Source organism: Anoplophora glabripennis, unplaced genomic scaffold (assembly GCF_000390285.2).
Source record: "Anoplophora glabripennis isolate ALB-LARVAE unplaced genomic scaffold, Agla_2.0 scaffold44, whole genome shotgun sequence".
In the NCBI taxonomy this organism is placed as follows: domain Eukaryota; kingdom Metazoa; phylum Arthropoda; class Insecta; order Coleoptera; family Cerambycidae; genus Anoplophora; species Anoplophora glabripennis.
The window spans coordinates 1,852,026-1,870,511 of NW_019416229.1; the positions used below are offsets into that span (position 1 = coordinate 1,852,026).

Sequence of the window (18,486 nt, forward strand, 5' to 3'; positions counted from 1 at the left end):
TGACTGTTGTAGCGAATTTCTGCAATGAAATAATTTTCTTTTTTTTAATGTTCATTTTTGCAATAAATTTGAAAACACTTAATATTTCCCAAACAGTTGAAGATAGGTATAGGACATTGTGCATGAAATATGTCTAGAATTTTTTGTTACAGTTTTATTTGAAAAAATTCTACTTGAGTTTTAATTAATATCCTCTAGTATATTCCCCACAATAAAGAAAATGCTTGATATATCCTGGAAATAATTTAAAAGCCAGCACAATTTTATTACGAAAACATAAATTGGGGCAGTATTGCCGCGCCGCAACTTCCAAAATTTGTAACAGGTGAAGCGGGCATTTTCCGATAGCAAAATGTTTTCCCTCACTCAGCTATGCAGAGAAAACTCCGGAAACGGAATCGGCGAAAAGGAAGTTCCGAAGTTCCCTCGTTAAACAAATGATTTAGTCCCTTCTAATCCCTGGTAAAACCCGAACCGGTTTCGGGGAAGTTTCGCTCGCTAAGTTTGATGCGTTAGTAACCGAACGATAAGTTAATTAAAATTTAAATAAATTATGGCCCATACGGTTCATTCCCAGGAACGCAATCGTTTTTGAGCGAGCGTATACAATTTGTATGCGAAAAATGTGGGATGTTTTATACGCAACAACTGACCGACTGAAAATACGAAACGCTGTTATAAACATTTTCCAATTCGAAGTGTGGGGCTTTCCGATGGTATGGACAGCTTTACTGGTGTGTGGATAGCTTTATCTGGTGCCTACTTGATATTAAATTAATAAGGATCTCACGTTATTGAATTTTGAGGTAAAACACGAAACTGTAGGCGGCTAGTAAAGCAAGGCAATGACTTTTAATATATAAATTTAAACCCGTCTTTAATGAGTATTTTTTATAAAAGACTGTTGTTCTATAATAAAGTTTATTAAACGTCTCGCTCTATGGAAAAACAAAATTAACTAAAAATGCAAATCGCGTAGAAGTTCAACTTTACTTTTAGACAAGGGCGGCTCTGTCGAAATATTCCACTTCATAGATGTAAGAGTGGGCAAGCTAATTTTTGCTGGAATACCTTCAGTATAACTCATACAATAAAAGTGTAGATTCCTAGATCTGGGCAAGGTCTGGACCATTTTCAAAATTGCAAAAATATTTAAAACATTTTAAAAAATACCTATTTTATCTGAGTTATTTACTTATATCTTGGAACCTATGCATTTTGGAATAATATTGAAGGGGAAAAAAGTTTTAGAACTGAATTTTTCACAATATACTGTAAGTTAAAAATGTTAAATTTATTACCGATGTTGCAAAATAGCTACAATTGATGAAAAAAAGGCAAAATAATCAAGTTTTTTTGGATAATTTTTTTTAAATATTTTAATTGCTCCAAGGACTTTCTAATTTTGGTAAAAAAAGTATAATAATAATATTATAATTAAACAATACACCAAATTTCATTAAAATCGGTTCTATAGTTTACACAAAATAATTTTTGTTTTAAATTTTCGAATGTTCAAAATGTTGCACAGCCTCAAATAAAGCATCTAGATACTTGAAAATTTTTTCCCATAGAAAAGACCGCTCAACCTTTAAAATGGTTTTTGAAACATTGAAATCGGTTGATGACAAGGTACGAAAAAATTGCATTATCTCGCCTTCTAATGGACCAATTTCGATCTATTTTTTTAATCCGATGTCTTGCGAGCCAAAGAATTCGAATATCGTAATACCAACTGTCTAATTTGCACATATTTTGTTATAAACAAAGTTTATTATGTATGCGTTAAATATACTGTATATTTTATTCTATGCTATTGCATTTTTTCAATTAAAAAAGTTTGTTTACATATATATTTCAACATTCTGAATATGAATGTATTTAGTTATAATTATTACGATTATTTAAATAATTTTTGTTTAAACAAATTAAAAATATATATTTGGATTTATTGTTTCCTTCTTAAATACAGATAAAATTAAGAAAAAATAGTACTTTAAAGTTATAATTTTTGAAAAAAACTAAATTACAAATTGATAAATGTAATGTAATTGTTTAAAAATTAAAAAAAAAGAGTGTTAACCTTAAAAATTTACTGTGGCCGTCCTAATCAACCGATTTCAATTTTTCAAAAACCATTTGAAAGGTTGAGCAGTCTTTGAGGCTGTGCAACATTTTGAAAATTCGAAAAATTTTTTTCCAAATTTTTTTCAAATAATTATTTTGCGAGAACTATAGAACCGATTTTAATGAAATTTGGTGTATTGTTTTATTATACTCTAAAGTTTTTTTTACCAAAATTAGAATGCCCTCGGTGCAATTAAAATGTTTTAAAAAAATTATTCAAAAAACTTGATTATTTTGCCTTTTTTCATCAATTATTGCTATTTTACAACATCGGTAATAAATTTAAACATTTTTAACTTGCAGTATATTGTGCAAAATTCAATTCTAAAACTTTTTTTCTCTTCAAAATTCTTCCAAAATGTATAGGATCCAAGATATAAGTAAAAAAACTTTTTATTAGTTATAAAGAATATACGTGGATTACTTTTTTATTTTGTTAAACACTGAGCATCGACTTACGGCAGTAAAATGTGTTAGCAAAATAATGTTTACTAAGCTTGTCATATGATATTGTAACAGTAATAAGAAAAATTACTGTTATAATAAAGATTATATCAACAAAACTTATATACGGTGTTGTGCCTAAAATGTTTGAAGTATCAAATTCGTCTTTTAAACTTTCACTTTCTATTTAAAAAGTCAAAATTAAATTTGAAAAGCAGCACAGACTACTATATTTTGGTTTTAATGATAAAATAGTTTAAAAACAAAGTTTGTGAATCAACTACATATAAAATCACTTAGTCAGGACAGAAAACGATTTAGTACTTAAAAAGTAATTTACAAAAACTGCTATAACGTAGTGCTACACTGAGGGAATACCGACCAATAAGTAGGGCTGGCAGAGATAGCCGCAATTAAATGGCGTGCCAAGCGGAGCAACCGAGAGCGCGAGCCGCTGCCTCAGAATGCTTTTCACGTTCACGTCACTTTAGGATACTGTTCATTTGTTATCGTGCGGATGTTGAGTAATTAATTCCTATCCGTTGGTATTTATAGTATATTGTAGACAATTTAATTTGTTACTTTTTAATAAATAACGCGTACACCTATGTCCCGCGGCTCAGTTCAGACAGCCCTACCAATTAGGATGTTTTTCTAAAATAATTAGATAATTATAAAATTGCAATTTATTATAAACCAAGCTTCAAACAATTTATTATTATTACCTCAAGTTAATGCTGCTACTCATCCTAAGGATAATACGTACTAACAAAAATATTTGTTGGGGCATATAATGACACTCGCTAGTAAGAAGATAGAATTATTAAAAAGATTTTTTTTAACTGCTGTAGGTTCCTTTAGCACTTTTTGTTTTCGTTATAAAAACAATGTAACCTTTCTGGGGCCAACTTAATATACCTACTTATTTCGTTTGGTTTTTGTTGCTAATCAATTTTACTTATGATTAATATACAGTTCGTTGAGTGTAGTTGCCATGATTTTTTCGAGTTACCAAATGTAAATAAATGCTGCCTATGTTTTTATATTTGCTTTTCGCGAATGTAAATTGACATTTCCATTTGTTATTATTAGATATAAATTCTGCAGACAGTTCAGACCTCTGTTTTTGACGTGGCTGTTCGAAAAATAAATTCATCGCCTTTTCGATGTTGTCGGAAGCTCTAACCTTCCTGTCAGACGTGAAATAACAGATTTCGCCGGCTTTACTCGGAATTCGCACAAGTTTTACATATCTTTCGTTGGACTTTGGAGAATACCCAAATCCTAAATCCCTACAAATGGGACAGCCTTTTGATAATCCTTAAGTAATAACTTCTAGTATGATTGCTGAAAGAAATGTTGCTCTTTTCCACAAAAATCCGCAACCTTTTACTTTGTACTTTCCAACTAAATTCATGTTAGTACCTATATGAAAATTGAGAGTAAAAGTTTAGCATTTAAAAATTGTTAAGCTGAATTCTTTAACTTCATTATATTTCACAAACATATTTTTTACACCGAAAAAATATAAATGTTTATAACTGAAAAACAAATCTGTAAATTGAATTTTGTCGATACTGTTATTACGATTTTCCCGTATAACCACCTACAGAACTTATCTCTAAGAAAATCTGAATTCATTGATATTATAGGGATATTATAATAATTATCGTTTAAGTATTTAATGTTTTGTTGTTACATTGTTCTTTATTTTGATTGGCAACTAGCTCGTCAAGAATATCTAGTATCTATTGTATCTGTCCGGGAATCTGTTGTTGTCGTCCTCGTTCAAGACCAGGAATTTTACTACCAGTATCTAAAACAACATGAGGCACTGCAACAAGTGACCATGTGCTTTATAAGAGTTTATTTTATACTTCATAAATTAGTGTCTGATGATAGTCACTATCACATTGTGAACCTAAAATACTGGCATAAGAAAAACAGGATCATCTAGAGCTGTCACAATCGGTCCGCAAGCCATTGGCGCCGTCAGTCAGCCACGCGAGCTGCCTATAGTAGGATCATATTCGATGCAAAGTAATAAATCATTGCCTGTCAAGGGAACCAATGAAGTACGCTTTTAAGGGTTTTACAGATTGAATAATTTCTTTATGCATTATAAAGGGACGTGGGGATCAGTTCAGGTCTGGCACCCTTGTTCCTACAAAAATTCCTTTATTCTCATAAACTATTTATTTTAAATGTAATTTATTATAAATCCAATTTGTTTCTTAAATTCCACATATGTACTACATTTTACCTCTGTACGTGCCACTGTTGTTTACTTGTTTTTTTGAAGCGCTTTCTAATTGACGGAAAAGCTCGCCAGGTTAGTATTTGACGTATAACCCACCAGTTCGTACACTCGATGCACCTGGGCGACTACAGCTACTACCAGAACACAGTGCGTATGCAGCGGTATTTCAGATTTTACATTAAATTTCATTTTAAATTTGAAATGATTTATCTTACGCCTCCTAAAAATGATGACACGATTTTCCTTTGATAAAAGACCGACAACTTTTTGCTCTACTTTGTATCGAATACGATCCTACTATAGCTGTCGTTTAGTCGCCGATTTCTCCGTAATCGAACGATTTCTTATACGATTTTAGTTGTCTTTTGATACACAATTATGTGTATTTAACAGTACGCAACACACGTATAAAAAACTGGCGAAAATAAGAAGACCCAATTTATGTTTGATTTAATCTTCATACTGATTGCATGTAACCTACCATTTGATATAGAAAATAATAAAACATTTCATTCCTACTGGAATAAATACAACCGCGAGTGGAAATTACCATGTGAAACCAGCTTGGGAGTAGATTATTTAATTATGCAAATTTTAATATTACATCAATAGATGTCGAACGGTCGATTTTTTTCAGATTAAGATACTTTATCACCGCTGCCAATAAGTTTCGCTGAAAAAAGGGTAGAAACATACCTGATGATGCGATCTATAACGAATCCCATCCAGATTGTGGAACCAATGGTAACGATACGTAAAACAATTTACATGTTTCACAATGAGACAATGACATAAATCTTATAACCATTATTCACTTTATTTTATGTTGATGATCCGTACCGCAGGCCTGACATCAACTGACAACTGAACATTGATAAAAACAAAACAATTTAACGCCGTTCATTTTGATGATATTACCAAATTGTTAGACTTATATAAAATTAGAACACCACAAATGCATCATATATCAAACAACTACCTAAGTATTACTACAATTTATTTTATAATCAGAACTTTTTTTGTTTGTTTTTGTCTGTACTATTGGTTATTAAACATACCGGGATTATACTGCGGACACTTTGTATAATCACAAAAAGGACACAAAGGTTGAGGTAAATTTTCAGATAAAACCATTCTCTCGAAACTTTTTCCAAATATTACAAAGTTAGTTTATATTTTCGTACTTTATAGTAATCCCGTATAATATTGACGTTGCTGAAAAGTTGGCAACGATATTAGTTTACCGAAAACTCCTCAGTTCTGTCTGAAAATATTGTCTTAAGATTTGCAACTTCGCAACATAAACATTATTTAGAATGCTTATACACTCCAACTCCAAGCCTATATACGAAAACTTCTTTAATAAAAGGCTGCTCCCTCGGGGTATTCCCAACAAAAAAAGTAAATGCGCTCTCTTACTGAACTATTAAATTATGAGAGGAAGATCTAGTGTGCTTAACAATTAATTTTTCTCATTACAGGTCTTTACCTCTACATCCTAGTCGTGGAGACTCTAACAAGAGAGAATTTTAAACTACGGGTCTATGTGTGCATCGGATGGGGTGAGTATCAAGTTTTATGTAGATTTATGGTCCCGTCGTCTAGACGAATAGAAATAGAAAATTAATGTTAAGTTATTTTTTGTCCGTATTTACTTATGCTAATGTAGAATGATATTTTGATGGATCAAGACATTAGATAAAACGATGAAAGAAGTTGGATGCCTTTTCTATGGACCTAAGCTGTTGGGATCAACATAAATACATTTAATGAAGTGTAATAATGAAATTAGAAGAACAAACTGATCTTGGAGGAGGTTCTACGAGGATATCTCTGACTTACCTAGCAGTTCCAAAATTCACAAGATCATTTCTAGAGATCAACATTGGAGGTCGTGTGGATAAAACTACTGGATGACCTGTACATGCACTAGAAAGTTATTATACAGTGTCCTATATCGAGTGGATAATCAAATCGTTTAAACCATTCAAATCTAGGTGGGAGCGGTATTTTTTCAGTTCTGCCACCAAATGTATTGGAGATTATAAAAATTATCAGACATTTTAAAGTCCATCTAGCTGGATAAACATTAGAATGGTAAAATATATCGAGAAGAATTAATTCTAAACCATTGATAAACAATTTCTGTTGAAAAGTATGGAACAGGCACTTGATGGCCATACTTAGTTTGCATCTTCTTAGTATCCATTACTAAGCCTACTAATCGAATAAATCGACGGAAAATCTCCAAATCCTTCCAAAATAAGAAAATTTCAGCATTCCTTGATATTAAAGGAGCATTTAATGACATTCTACCAAACTGTCTCTATACCTCAGCAGTAGCTAGAGGTTTAGTACATGTGGCTTAATCCGGGCAATCCTAGGAAATACATGTTTAACAACAAGCAGGTCAGTGCCGCAAAAGAGATCTTTGATCACTTCTTGTGAGCAAATACTATTTCATCTATACTTCAGGAGCTACCAAATTTAGTGCTAGATTGATATGAGAAGGAATAGCCCCAACTAAAGATTTCTTGTATCCTTCACAAGAAAATGAAAATTGGTCAAACATATAGTTTCACCATCTGAAAGTCTCTAAAACTCAATTAAACTCTCAAGTTTACAGAGACATCGTGTCTGATGATAACTGAAGTAATCAGCTCCACATTATAAGCTATTGTGGAAATCCCTCTGGATCTGCATGCCTTTTCATATATTAGTGGAGAAAATGAAGGTAGCATATATATTAAGGCTATTAATAATACCTAAAAGACACCATAAGGTACAACGGATTGCTGGATGATATGGAAAACCACATAACTCTGGCATGACCTAAAGATTATAACTAGACAAACTTATAAAATCTGCCTTTCAACACTCTGGGTCAGATGAATGGGATCGAAGCATAACGACTTCTTGAGGGCAGACAACTGTTGGTACACATATGACTGTAAAACTTCATAAAATGCTTAAACAGGAGTATATATTTACAAACGACATACGAATTTGTCTGTACGTACTCGGTAAGTACTACCTTTCAGGCAGGAATCTATGCCATCGTACTCTGTATTGAAACTAGAACAATTGCGACATACAGAAGTAGATAAATATTTTTACAGGAGGCCAGTAACTCTCAAAGACCTCACTGGTGTTACTCAAAATAATAACAGAATGACTCTGGTTCCGTGGTGCTTCGAATTTCATTGGACTAGAAATAACAGTCCTTTGTACAACTTTAGCTATTGCCAAAATGACCATGAGCAAAAGCCCATATGAAGGTATTCGAAGTCTATTAAGAACCATTGAAAAAAGAGCTAAAAGCTTGCAGGAATTAAACAGGTTGCGAGAGTGGGTGAATATGTACAAAGTGTTTGTTTTCTTGACTGTATTTAGCTTATTATTTATATCCGGCATCATCTTCACAAGCTAGGTTTGGTCGAAAAGGCCGAGTACCTTTTACGTTTAGAAGGTTATGTTCTCAACCTACAGTAAAGCAGGCAAAACGAGGTAATTGCATACATTTAGAAACTATTCCTGTTGGATGAAATCTAATAATTATAAGTGTGCACAATAGACTACAGGATCGCACTTAACATGAACTTATTCTAACAAAATTATGTCCTACTCATGCAAGCGTACAGGTACAATTTTGATGGGAAAACGCATTTAAATCAACTCTTTATAATTTAACTATTTCTTTGTAATGTCTAAACAAAATCTATTATTATATTACTTTAAAAAATTAAAGCATTAGCAAAACCTTATTGATTTTGTCTATTTACTACTCCTAAGTTCTCTATGAAACATACACTCGATGTCAAATACAATTATAAATGTAATTCGCCATATAGCATAAGTGCTTGGTGCTTGTTCATTAATCCCACTGAAGATTTATTATCATATCCGTCATATCCAGGGGACTTTCGAGGAGTTCTTGACGTACGAGCCAGATATATCAAAGATTCGATTGCTGCGCATGATGAAGAGCCTTTTAAATGTAACAATGGCTTGAAATCAAACTGCGAACATCGGCGAATCGATGAATTACTCTCTATTTGTACGTACATTAAGTGATGTCACACAAGGTGAATTATTTGATAATACATTTTCATTCAGTACCTTAGAATTAGAAGTTTAATATGTTCCTTCTTTTTTTACCTTCTCTATAAAAAAAAATTGTTTTAATTTGGAAATGAGCTATAACAGAAAATTAAACTGGTTTCTCCAAACAAATGACTTTAATACAGCAACGTTGTGAAAATCTTTGAGGAATTATTTACTGCTGTCAAATAAAAACAAGAGTAAAATTTTTTCGTAAAATAATTTCAAAGAGGTCTCTGTTCCTTCAAAAATTACCAGCGGAACATAGTTTTTCAATTGCTCAAGAACCATTCAAGATGTAGACTTCAAATTTCATCGCATTAAAAAGAATAATGCAAATTTGAATAACACTGTAAGTTATTCTAATTTTTATCTTTGCTTCGTTGCTAAATAATTTTATTATGGTTTTGGAGTTTTAACCATGAATGGTCATTCCCAAAAAAAATCAAGGAGCACAAAAGTGTTTGGAAATAGTCTTTCCAAATGTTCTATATCAATTTTTTTCTTTGGACAGTTGAAACTTCTTAGATTCCTTCTAATTTCAACGTCACCAGTTATTTTTTGTTCAATGTGATTATATGTAGTTACTTTGAAGTCTACATCTTAAATAGTTCTTGAGTAATTTTTTAACTCCGATATTTGAGGGATCGTGAAGTCCTTAAAAATCATTTTACAAAAAAAGTTATTGTTGCTATTTTATTGTTTGTTTCATGAGAGGATTCCTGAAAATTTATAGCAACGTCTCTTTACATCCTACATATTAAAACTGGATGTAGATATGCACCCATCCTCCAAAATATAACGTTATGGAAACAAAATAATGACTATTGTTATTCGCAGGACTTCCGATGGTTTTCATTGTCGTTTGGGCCGTTGTGAAGAGCTTTGTACCTATCAGCAGCGATCCAGCCACTATGGTGAGTATCAAACAATGATAGTAATAACGGTAGTGTCGTCTATATCCGCCAGAGCCATTTTTAGACCGTTTTAACATTCAGTTCAGTTTGGTGGTTATCTTTAATCGCAGAATGGTCCAATGGACACGTACATACAGTTTTTAATGTGGAAATTTATAGGTATAATGTACTTTAAAAAAATACTTCAAGATCTCCATCGAAAAAACGGAAATAAAAAAACAAAAAAAAAAAGCCGAAAAAGCCAAAAAAGAAAAAAAAAAAACGAAAAAGAAACCCAAAAAAAGTATGTATTTGTTAGTTATTTATTTATTTGATACACCATTCAACAGAATTATACAATAACTGAATATTAAACACAAAAACTGAAACACAAAATTTCAGATTCAGCACAAGAAATTCCGTTGGTAGCACGGAATTTTAGTAAACTCTTTGTTCAATAACATTATCCATGGTAAAAATAGCTACCAACTTTCCATCAAAAAAGCAATTTAAATCTACTTTTCGCGGAATTTTTAATTGACAAATTCGAGATACCTACGTTTTTAACAGAATGTATATCCAAATAAGTTTTTAACACTACCTTTGAAAAGATTATACGAATTAAATGATTTATTATATTTGCAACACATAAATCAATAATTTAATTGGCTTTCCAGTTTTATGATTGAATAATAAAAATATTCACTCGGGTTTTCAGTTATATATACCTCTACTTAGAACTACATTATAAGAATTCCATAAAAATGTTTTTTTATTTTAACTTCTAAAACTAGTTAAATCTTTTCATTACGTACACAAAAATTTTATAAGCAAAATCGTATTAAAAGTTTTGCAAAAGAAACTTTTCATTTATATGTATATTGCGAAGAAATTCAGTAATTTCTAGTTCCAAATAGAGTCGAGACATATTCAATTCTCATATTATTTTTAGCATTCTGCAAATTTGTATGTGTCGCCCACAGTTTTGTTGAATTTAAAATGATTAAATTTTATTCGCGAACCATCCTAAATTCGATTTAAAGCGACGTGCTCGAAAAAACGAAATTAATTTAATGATATTATCCGGTTTTCCTTCTGCATCTCCTTGTGTGACTTCAAATTTAAAGTCGTGTGTCTGACAGAAAATCAACCTAAAAAATCAGCGCATTCGTTAAAGGACTGCTTATTGGGAAATCTGGCAGGAAATAGCGTGAATTTTTTTATGAAAATATGCTTTAAATCGTAAATTGTGTTCGATTGGTGTACCTGCTCTCGAATTTAAATCGTACCTCTTCGAAGCTTGTAGAGAAAATTTGCATTAGGATGAGAACCGAACAGTCCGAAAAGATTAACAATTCATTCATGTACAGACGGAAATCCCAAAGGAAGGAAACAATGGGTTTTGTATGATTATCTTTAAATCTTCAACAGTAATACTCACTTACATATGTAGATGCGGAATAATTATACACAATTTCTTTTATACTGATTTATAACGAAGGAAAACGTGTTTCTTATTTTATTGAAATACTTGAACGGCAAAGGTGCTTCAGTCAGTTATAAGATGCACTCGAAATTTAAAGCGACGTACTTCTTCAATAACAAGGAGAAAATGATACAAAAAAGAATAAAAAAGAACTTTATTAGAGGACGGAAAATAGGAAAAGTATCAACCCCTCACTTTGAAGACTTAGGAAAAACATAATGTAGATAAACGTAACTGAAACTAAAATATTTGTAAGTAAGGTAACTACGTAAAGAAATAATTGTTTTATTAATGAATACATAATCAAACAAACACAATTAAAAGAATATCCATTTGTAACAAATGACTCGTAACGTAATCACGATCATGTAACGTTACAGCTAGTGGAGACGTGAAATTGTTGCATGTTACACACAGGCTAAATCTGTCAAGCCGTGTGTCGCTCTATGCTCACAATACATCATACTCTCGACCAAGCAAAGCGTCAAACTCACTCACACGCGCACAAACGACAATGAAATGCATGACCAACATATCTCAACAAAAAGATCAGGATTGTTCATCGGGACGCTAGGCGAACAGGGTAGGCATTAGGGTGCCGCTAAATACGTATCGAATAAATTGATCGATACGAAGCTTCAAATCGGGGACAGACATGTACATGTTATTGTAAATGACGCGGATAGTGGGATTATTAAAATGTGAAGTAGTTGATGCTTCTCCGCCATTAGTATCTATTTAAAGCTGTATCTCCTAAGGGGTGAACATTTTTTACTAAGGTCATTTTTATGCAAAACCTATTCTTTTTAGCTGTACATTCACCGATACCATTTGTGCTGCATCTCTTGAAAACACCCTGTATATTTTCAAAAATTGATTAGTTGTATTGTCAGTGACATACGTATCAAAGACTTTACTTTTCTAAGCCTAAGGTTTGTTTCAAGCATTTTTTATGACACTGTTTAACAATCAAGAATCGTTTAATGTTATATTCAAAAAATAATATTACTAAAACATTACTATCAGCCTATTAACAAAAACAAACAGCCCGATTTAAATAGTTAAAATTTCAATACTTCACTGCTTTAGATTGGAAAACTCTTATGGTCCACATCTGTACCATGAAAGTAGGTACGTGTTAAAGTAACGTTACGATATGAAAGTGCCATCGTGAGGAAAAAAACGTGGTAAAATATTGACCAAAGAATAAGTACCGAAATCTCTTTAGCAAATCCAAATTAGCCCTTGTGGGAACCGTTATTAAATTATAATATGCCAGTTTAAGCAGCTGTCAAATTTCTGGGCATAGCAGCCCTGTAAGTTGCAAACCCGGTGCTCCAAGCACCAGGAAAAGGATTTAAAGAGAGGCAAAATTGGGAACGAGGGCCACATAAAAGCCGACAAAGGCCTCCGTAAGTGGAAACCTCTTAAAAGTCTTCTAAATCGATCGAAGGCGACAGATAGGAATTGTGTGGCTGCGTATGAAAGAGACGTCTCAAATTAGCTTACTTAGGATTTTGTCATATACGGGGCCGTTTTGCCACTATTTTCGCTATTGTTACTTTAATTATTCCATCATCATATCACACTACTGCGTTGTCCGGTAGACGAGCGAAAGACACTTCCTTCTGGAGACAATATAAAACATTAAAACTGAATCTAAACATTACTTTTCATCCGAACGCGGTCAGCACATATTTGTTCTAAAGTTCTGCAAATTCCGTAAAATACTCTGTTGAAATATAATTTAATTTTATCTATTTACTTTGCCAATTTAATATTATCCGAGTAACGTTTACCGTATCCCACTGGAAATCGTTTGTTCCCTTTTCTAATAAAGGTGATCTTATTGTTTTAACAATAAGAGTTCTACAACTTTATGGAAATGTGTTTTCCATATTCCTTCCGAGAGCTTTAATAAAACTTTCCTATAAAGTTTTTCCATTTGATTCCAGTAGAAAACGCCTCGAAAAGGAGATGAAATTTATCAGATGGAACAGTAAACTTATATCAAAGTTAGGGGAATATCAAGTATTTTTCAAATTGCTTACTAGATGTACTAAATATTGCACTGTCGCTAAGACCTTTAGAACATCTCGAGTGAATGAAACTGATTAATACTTGATACTTAATAACATTATTTCAATGCTACAAAATGGGTTATTGTTCTAGTGTCAATGGTTCGAAAGCCACGACATAGACTGGATCTTCCAAACCCCTACCATGATCGTCCTCTTGGTTAACTCGGTCTTCCTGCTCCGCATCATGTGGGTGCTCATCACCAAACTCCGGTCCGCAAACACCTTAGAGACGCAGCAGTACCATAAGGCTGCTAAGGCACTCTTGGTGCTCATGCCCTTGCTGGGCATCACCTATGTCATCACTCTTTACGGACCTACTCTAAACATGACTTCCATCAACGTATTCGAGTGCACCAGGGCCGTGCTGCTCTCCACGCAAGTAAGTTTTGTGAAAATATACCATAACTATAAGTACCAGATATTACACCATTCTGCTCTTGATATTGGTAAAATATACAGACTTCGATAAGATTATTTATCAATATAGTTTTAATAATAACAATTTTCAACTTACCTCTGGCTTTCCAAAGGATAGACTGGCCGTTAGTTGTCGAATAGACTGAGGTAAATATTCAAAAATTTTATGAAATTTTGGACTGTATATTTAACCTAGATGTATCTACCAGTTAAAATAATTACAATCATCATATTTTAGAGCGGAAATAAAAAAAAAACATAAAGAAAAGGTCTCAATGCTAGGAAAACATTAGAGCCGGCTGGCGGACTGCAAAGCGTTCGAACATTGAAGCGAAACAGCTGATTTCCTCAGTCGTGCTGAATTTTGCAATTGCTTCAAAAATCAAATTACAGCGGATCCCAGCTTTATTAATAAAGTGCTATGGATGGATGGGTATTGTTTTAGCCGTATTGACTATTACAACTTGATATCGATGCTGCTTTTGAAGTCAAACTAATTAAAATAAATTAATTTTGTTAACTTAATTTTTATATACAAAAGGTTGTGCGATAATTTTCACATAGTGTATCCTTATAAAATCAATAGTAATAAATTGTTAATGGTTGAAACATAAAAGATTTACAGGCCATTATCAACTTTTCATTAATTTATCACATTAGTTGAATATTAGCTACCTAGATAGCTACAGCCAAATAATCTGATTAATCTATTTTAGGCTGTGTAGAAAAAGTTCAAAAACGGTTCCTCATATTTTTGTATATTCAAAAGTATAACAAGCCTCCTACTTACAATTTTATTCCGCGGATGATCTATGTATAGAATTTAACATAAGTACATCGGAAAATAGTCTCATTATCGCTTTTTTGTTGTTTCAATATAATATTTAAAACTTCTACATCTCTGATCCCTACCTTGTCGCAGACTTTAATATACCCTCTAGAAATACCCCATTAGGACGATTGCATTTACATCTTAATACGAAGACATCCCATTCTCCACTTGTAATCATGTTTTTTTTAATTAACTCTAACAGAGAAATATGTAGATGTATTTTGTCCTTCTGGAAATATTTAATTTTCGACAATATTATTACTATTAGCAAATTTCTTTTGGTATCTCCCCCCCTCTAAATATTTTATCTGCTATATCTGTTGTCTAGTTTACTTGTAAAAGATTCTTGCGATGTTGCGACAATTTGAGGCATTTTACCAAACTGATGCATTAATATTACTTTCCTGCAACCTTTCCTATTTGAATATTTAAAGAAAAAGCGTCAACTTACAAAATTTTCTGGGTGTTACGCAATATGTTGTCTATATAGTTTTGTTTATCACAAGTGATCTCCGTTTATTCGTTTTATTATCAGATATTTGAATTAAAAGCTTTGACCTTAAATCATCTATATCATTCTTTAATTGATACAGTTCATCACGGCGACATGCATCTGCAACACCAAATATTAAAGCAACTTAAAAGGGAAAAACTGATATCTAGTTATTTTCAAATTTTCACATACAAATGTACCTTATTCGTTAATTGTCTGGTGCTTGAGCAATAAACGTTTCAAGTTGTTTATTTGACAGAACTTTTGACTTCTTTGGTTTATATTATCATCTTGACGTTTCAGGAAAACACATAATTTCATATATTTTGTACTAAGTGTTGTTCTCAACGTGGTATAATGTGACCATAACGTAGATGCCTTCTACTCTGTAGATAAATCTATGGGCGTTAGATCTGGAGATCGGGTAGGTCACTCAATTGAACCTTTGCGTCCTGTCCAGTGATTTGGAAAGTTCTGATTAAGAAAATCCTGCTGAAACAACACAACCTCTTCTGGCAAAGCGTTGTCATTTTCCAATACTTTGACAATCATCGGGTAGATATTCATTATTCGTTTCCAGTAGATTCTGAATCTACTGGATCTACATGTTTTCATCTAGATTTTCCGGTAGGAAAAAAGGCCCTATGAGGTGGTCTCCCAAACATTCAATTTCTTCGAATGCTGCATATGAGTTTCATGAAAAATGCGTGGATTTTCATCACTCCAGTACCGGCAAATTTGCTGGTTTACCAGACTATCCAGGTGGAACGTACATTCATCAGAAAAACAGATTGAGTACAAAAAATTTGGATTCTTTCGAGCACGATCACTCATTTCTTCCCAGAATTGCAAGCAGCATTCATTAATTTCTTGTACCAAACTAATTTTGTATGACTGATACTTATGAATTTTTATGATTCGGCAATTAGGTACAGAAATTTCTAAAGTAGGTAGGTACTTGAAAGTTTTCTGAGATTCAAATGTGGTTCCATTTCGATGTGACCCAAAACAGCTACCTGATTACCCTCATAACGTACAATCTGTTGACGTTGATGCTTTCTGTTTGCCGTTACTGATGCGAAGTGTTTTCGTCAGGATAACGATCATTAAAAATCTGTCATATACAAACCAAAATTCAAAATGTCGTATGTCGTCGTGAGCAGAATTGAAAAAGCTTTAAAATGAGGTGTTACTCAATATAGGGTGTCATTTAAAATTTCCGTGTCCCCCTTGAAAATAAAATCGACGAGTCTCAGGTTTTTTTTATTCCGATATTTTCCAGGTGGGAAGTTTTAATTGGGACACCCTGTATATTTACTTTCCCAAAGGATACAGTTTAATTTAATATTGTATGATGCCATGGGGCAGTTGTAATCAACTTTTCTTCTTCAAACAAATCAGAAATTTCTCTATTTGAATGCGCGTTGACAGAGGCAGGGGCCTGTGTACATTCAATTTTTATGTAGTAGGTACATAGTGGCAACCGCATTCTATTCAACTACGTCGCGGTCCTATTTCAGCGGTCAGGAGTAGGTGTCCGTGGTTTCCCTCTTGATGTAAATCCTGGAAGCCAATTTCAAAGGATCTTATTTCTGCTATTCACACATCAAGCCACTTTTTGCTCTCATCCTTCTCCCGGGCAACGCCGCGTTAATTAGATTTATTCCTCTTTTTCTTTCTAATTGATTAGAGTGGTCTGTAATTCGCAACTTTCTATCAGAAGAATTATAGTTTCACGTATCGGGTTTTTGTTTCGGAACGACTTTCGGCGGTTCTTATTACGATTTCAGGATCGGCATTAACTGATTGAGAGGAATAGTTACTTAAGCCGGTCAATATTCGTTAATGTGACAAGTATTTGATCAAATGGAGTCGTTCAATCAGATATCATTGGCTGAATAATTTATATTTGAAAGACGCGTCACTTTTTACCAACTTCGTATAAATTTATACTTTATTTTAGCACTTTTAACTCATCGAGTGGCTTTCAGGTCTCGGAAATGATTGGTTCGCAATTGGTAGGGTTTGGAATCAACACAGAGATTCACAAAACGAAAAATTTAGCCAGGGGATCGTCTGCTTTCGAAGATAAGCCGCTAGAATCAAACGTCGTAAAAACTTTATGTATAATTTAGCCAAATGGGAATTCAAATGGTGTTTTTCAAAGGCATAATAAAAAGTGTCCTTAATCCAAGGAAAATGGGAGGGAAATGCAGAAGCTTTAGAGGAATCATTCTCTTGTGCACTCATTTTAACATAGTTCTAATTCACTTTATTAGAATTTTTATTATTACAGGAAATATAAAATACATTAAAAATGCATCAAGAAAGTATCCCAATAATTTTGTAACTTTAATTTTTCTTGCAATTTTGTTCTAAAGGTAATTGTTCTCTTTCGCAATTCAAATTCAAATCAAGATCTTACCGATATTTAAATTTAATATTTTTATATAGAAATTACCCAACTCAGCTAACATTCTTCTTTACAAGAAATTTATTCGTTCAGGTATTTACTTAACCTCATTTTCCTGTAACTCTGTTAACGTTAGCTTTAAACAAATAATACCCGAGCGATTCGGCTTTAGATAAGGACCAACTATGGTCCTTTGTAGCATTATGTACGGCCATTATCTACACGGCACAAGTACAATCCACATAATAATAATGAACAATAGTTAAGCCGGTTCAAACTGTTGCTATCAACGCTGAATGGTACGCTTACCCATCCGCACAGACACAAATCGTTAATGTATTGATCATATATTATTCAAGTTGACTCTGTATATTGGGATATTGCATTTTCAAACAGTCTAGCTGTAAAGTGTTAATACAGTGTGGCAAATTTGAAATGGAATCTCCTTATAGCAAAGATATTACATATAAGAGATGCGTACGCGTTCAAAAATGTATTGTGTGTAAACTATGTAAAATATAATTATTATGTATAACAAATATATCGTATTATCCTCGCGAAGATTTGTATCCTTTATTTAAAATCCGTAAATCATGTGAACTTGTAAAACAACGAGAAAATAATTAAGTTAATTTAGTTCTAAAGAAATGAAATGACACGCGCCTATCTCTCGTCCATCCGTCAACATCGGTTGCGTTTATCGAATTCCTATTGGTCAGAATTCAAATTGCAGCCCTGTTATGAATGGAGCGTGAGTTGGACTATTCTATCATGTGCGTCGCCTGAGGATATTCGTTACATTGCTCCTAATTTCTAATTAAAAAAACGACACTATTTTGAACTGAACTTTATTTTCTAAATATTTTTAAAGCCTAAAAATATATGTACCGTGGAATTTTCGTGAATTATCACGTAAATTCCCGATGCATACCCGAC

At 32.8% G+C, this 18,486-nt stretch overlaps 1 protein-coding gene across 1 annotated transcript in view; it reads left to right on the forward strand.

The window, feature by feature from the left end:
* Positions 1 to 13,841, forward strand: part of LOC108917643 (diuretic hormone receptor-like) — a gene marked incomplete at its 3' end in the record, with an annotated part of 336,010 nt that extends 322,169 nt beyond the window's left edge. Inside the window, exons 7-9 of the mRNA XM_018724358.1 lie at positions 6,313 to 6,393; positions 9,773 to 9,849; positions 13,487 to 13,841. Coding sequence (XP_018579874.1) covers positions 6,313 to 6,393; positions 9,773 to 9,849; positions 13,487 to 13,841 — 513 coding nt within the window. The remainder of the gene's footprint in view (positions 1 to 6,312; positions 6,394 to 9,772; positions 9,850 to 13,486) is intronic.
* Between the last annotated feature and the right edge of the window lie 4,645 nt (positions 13,842 to 18,486).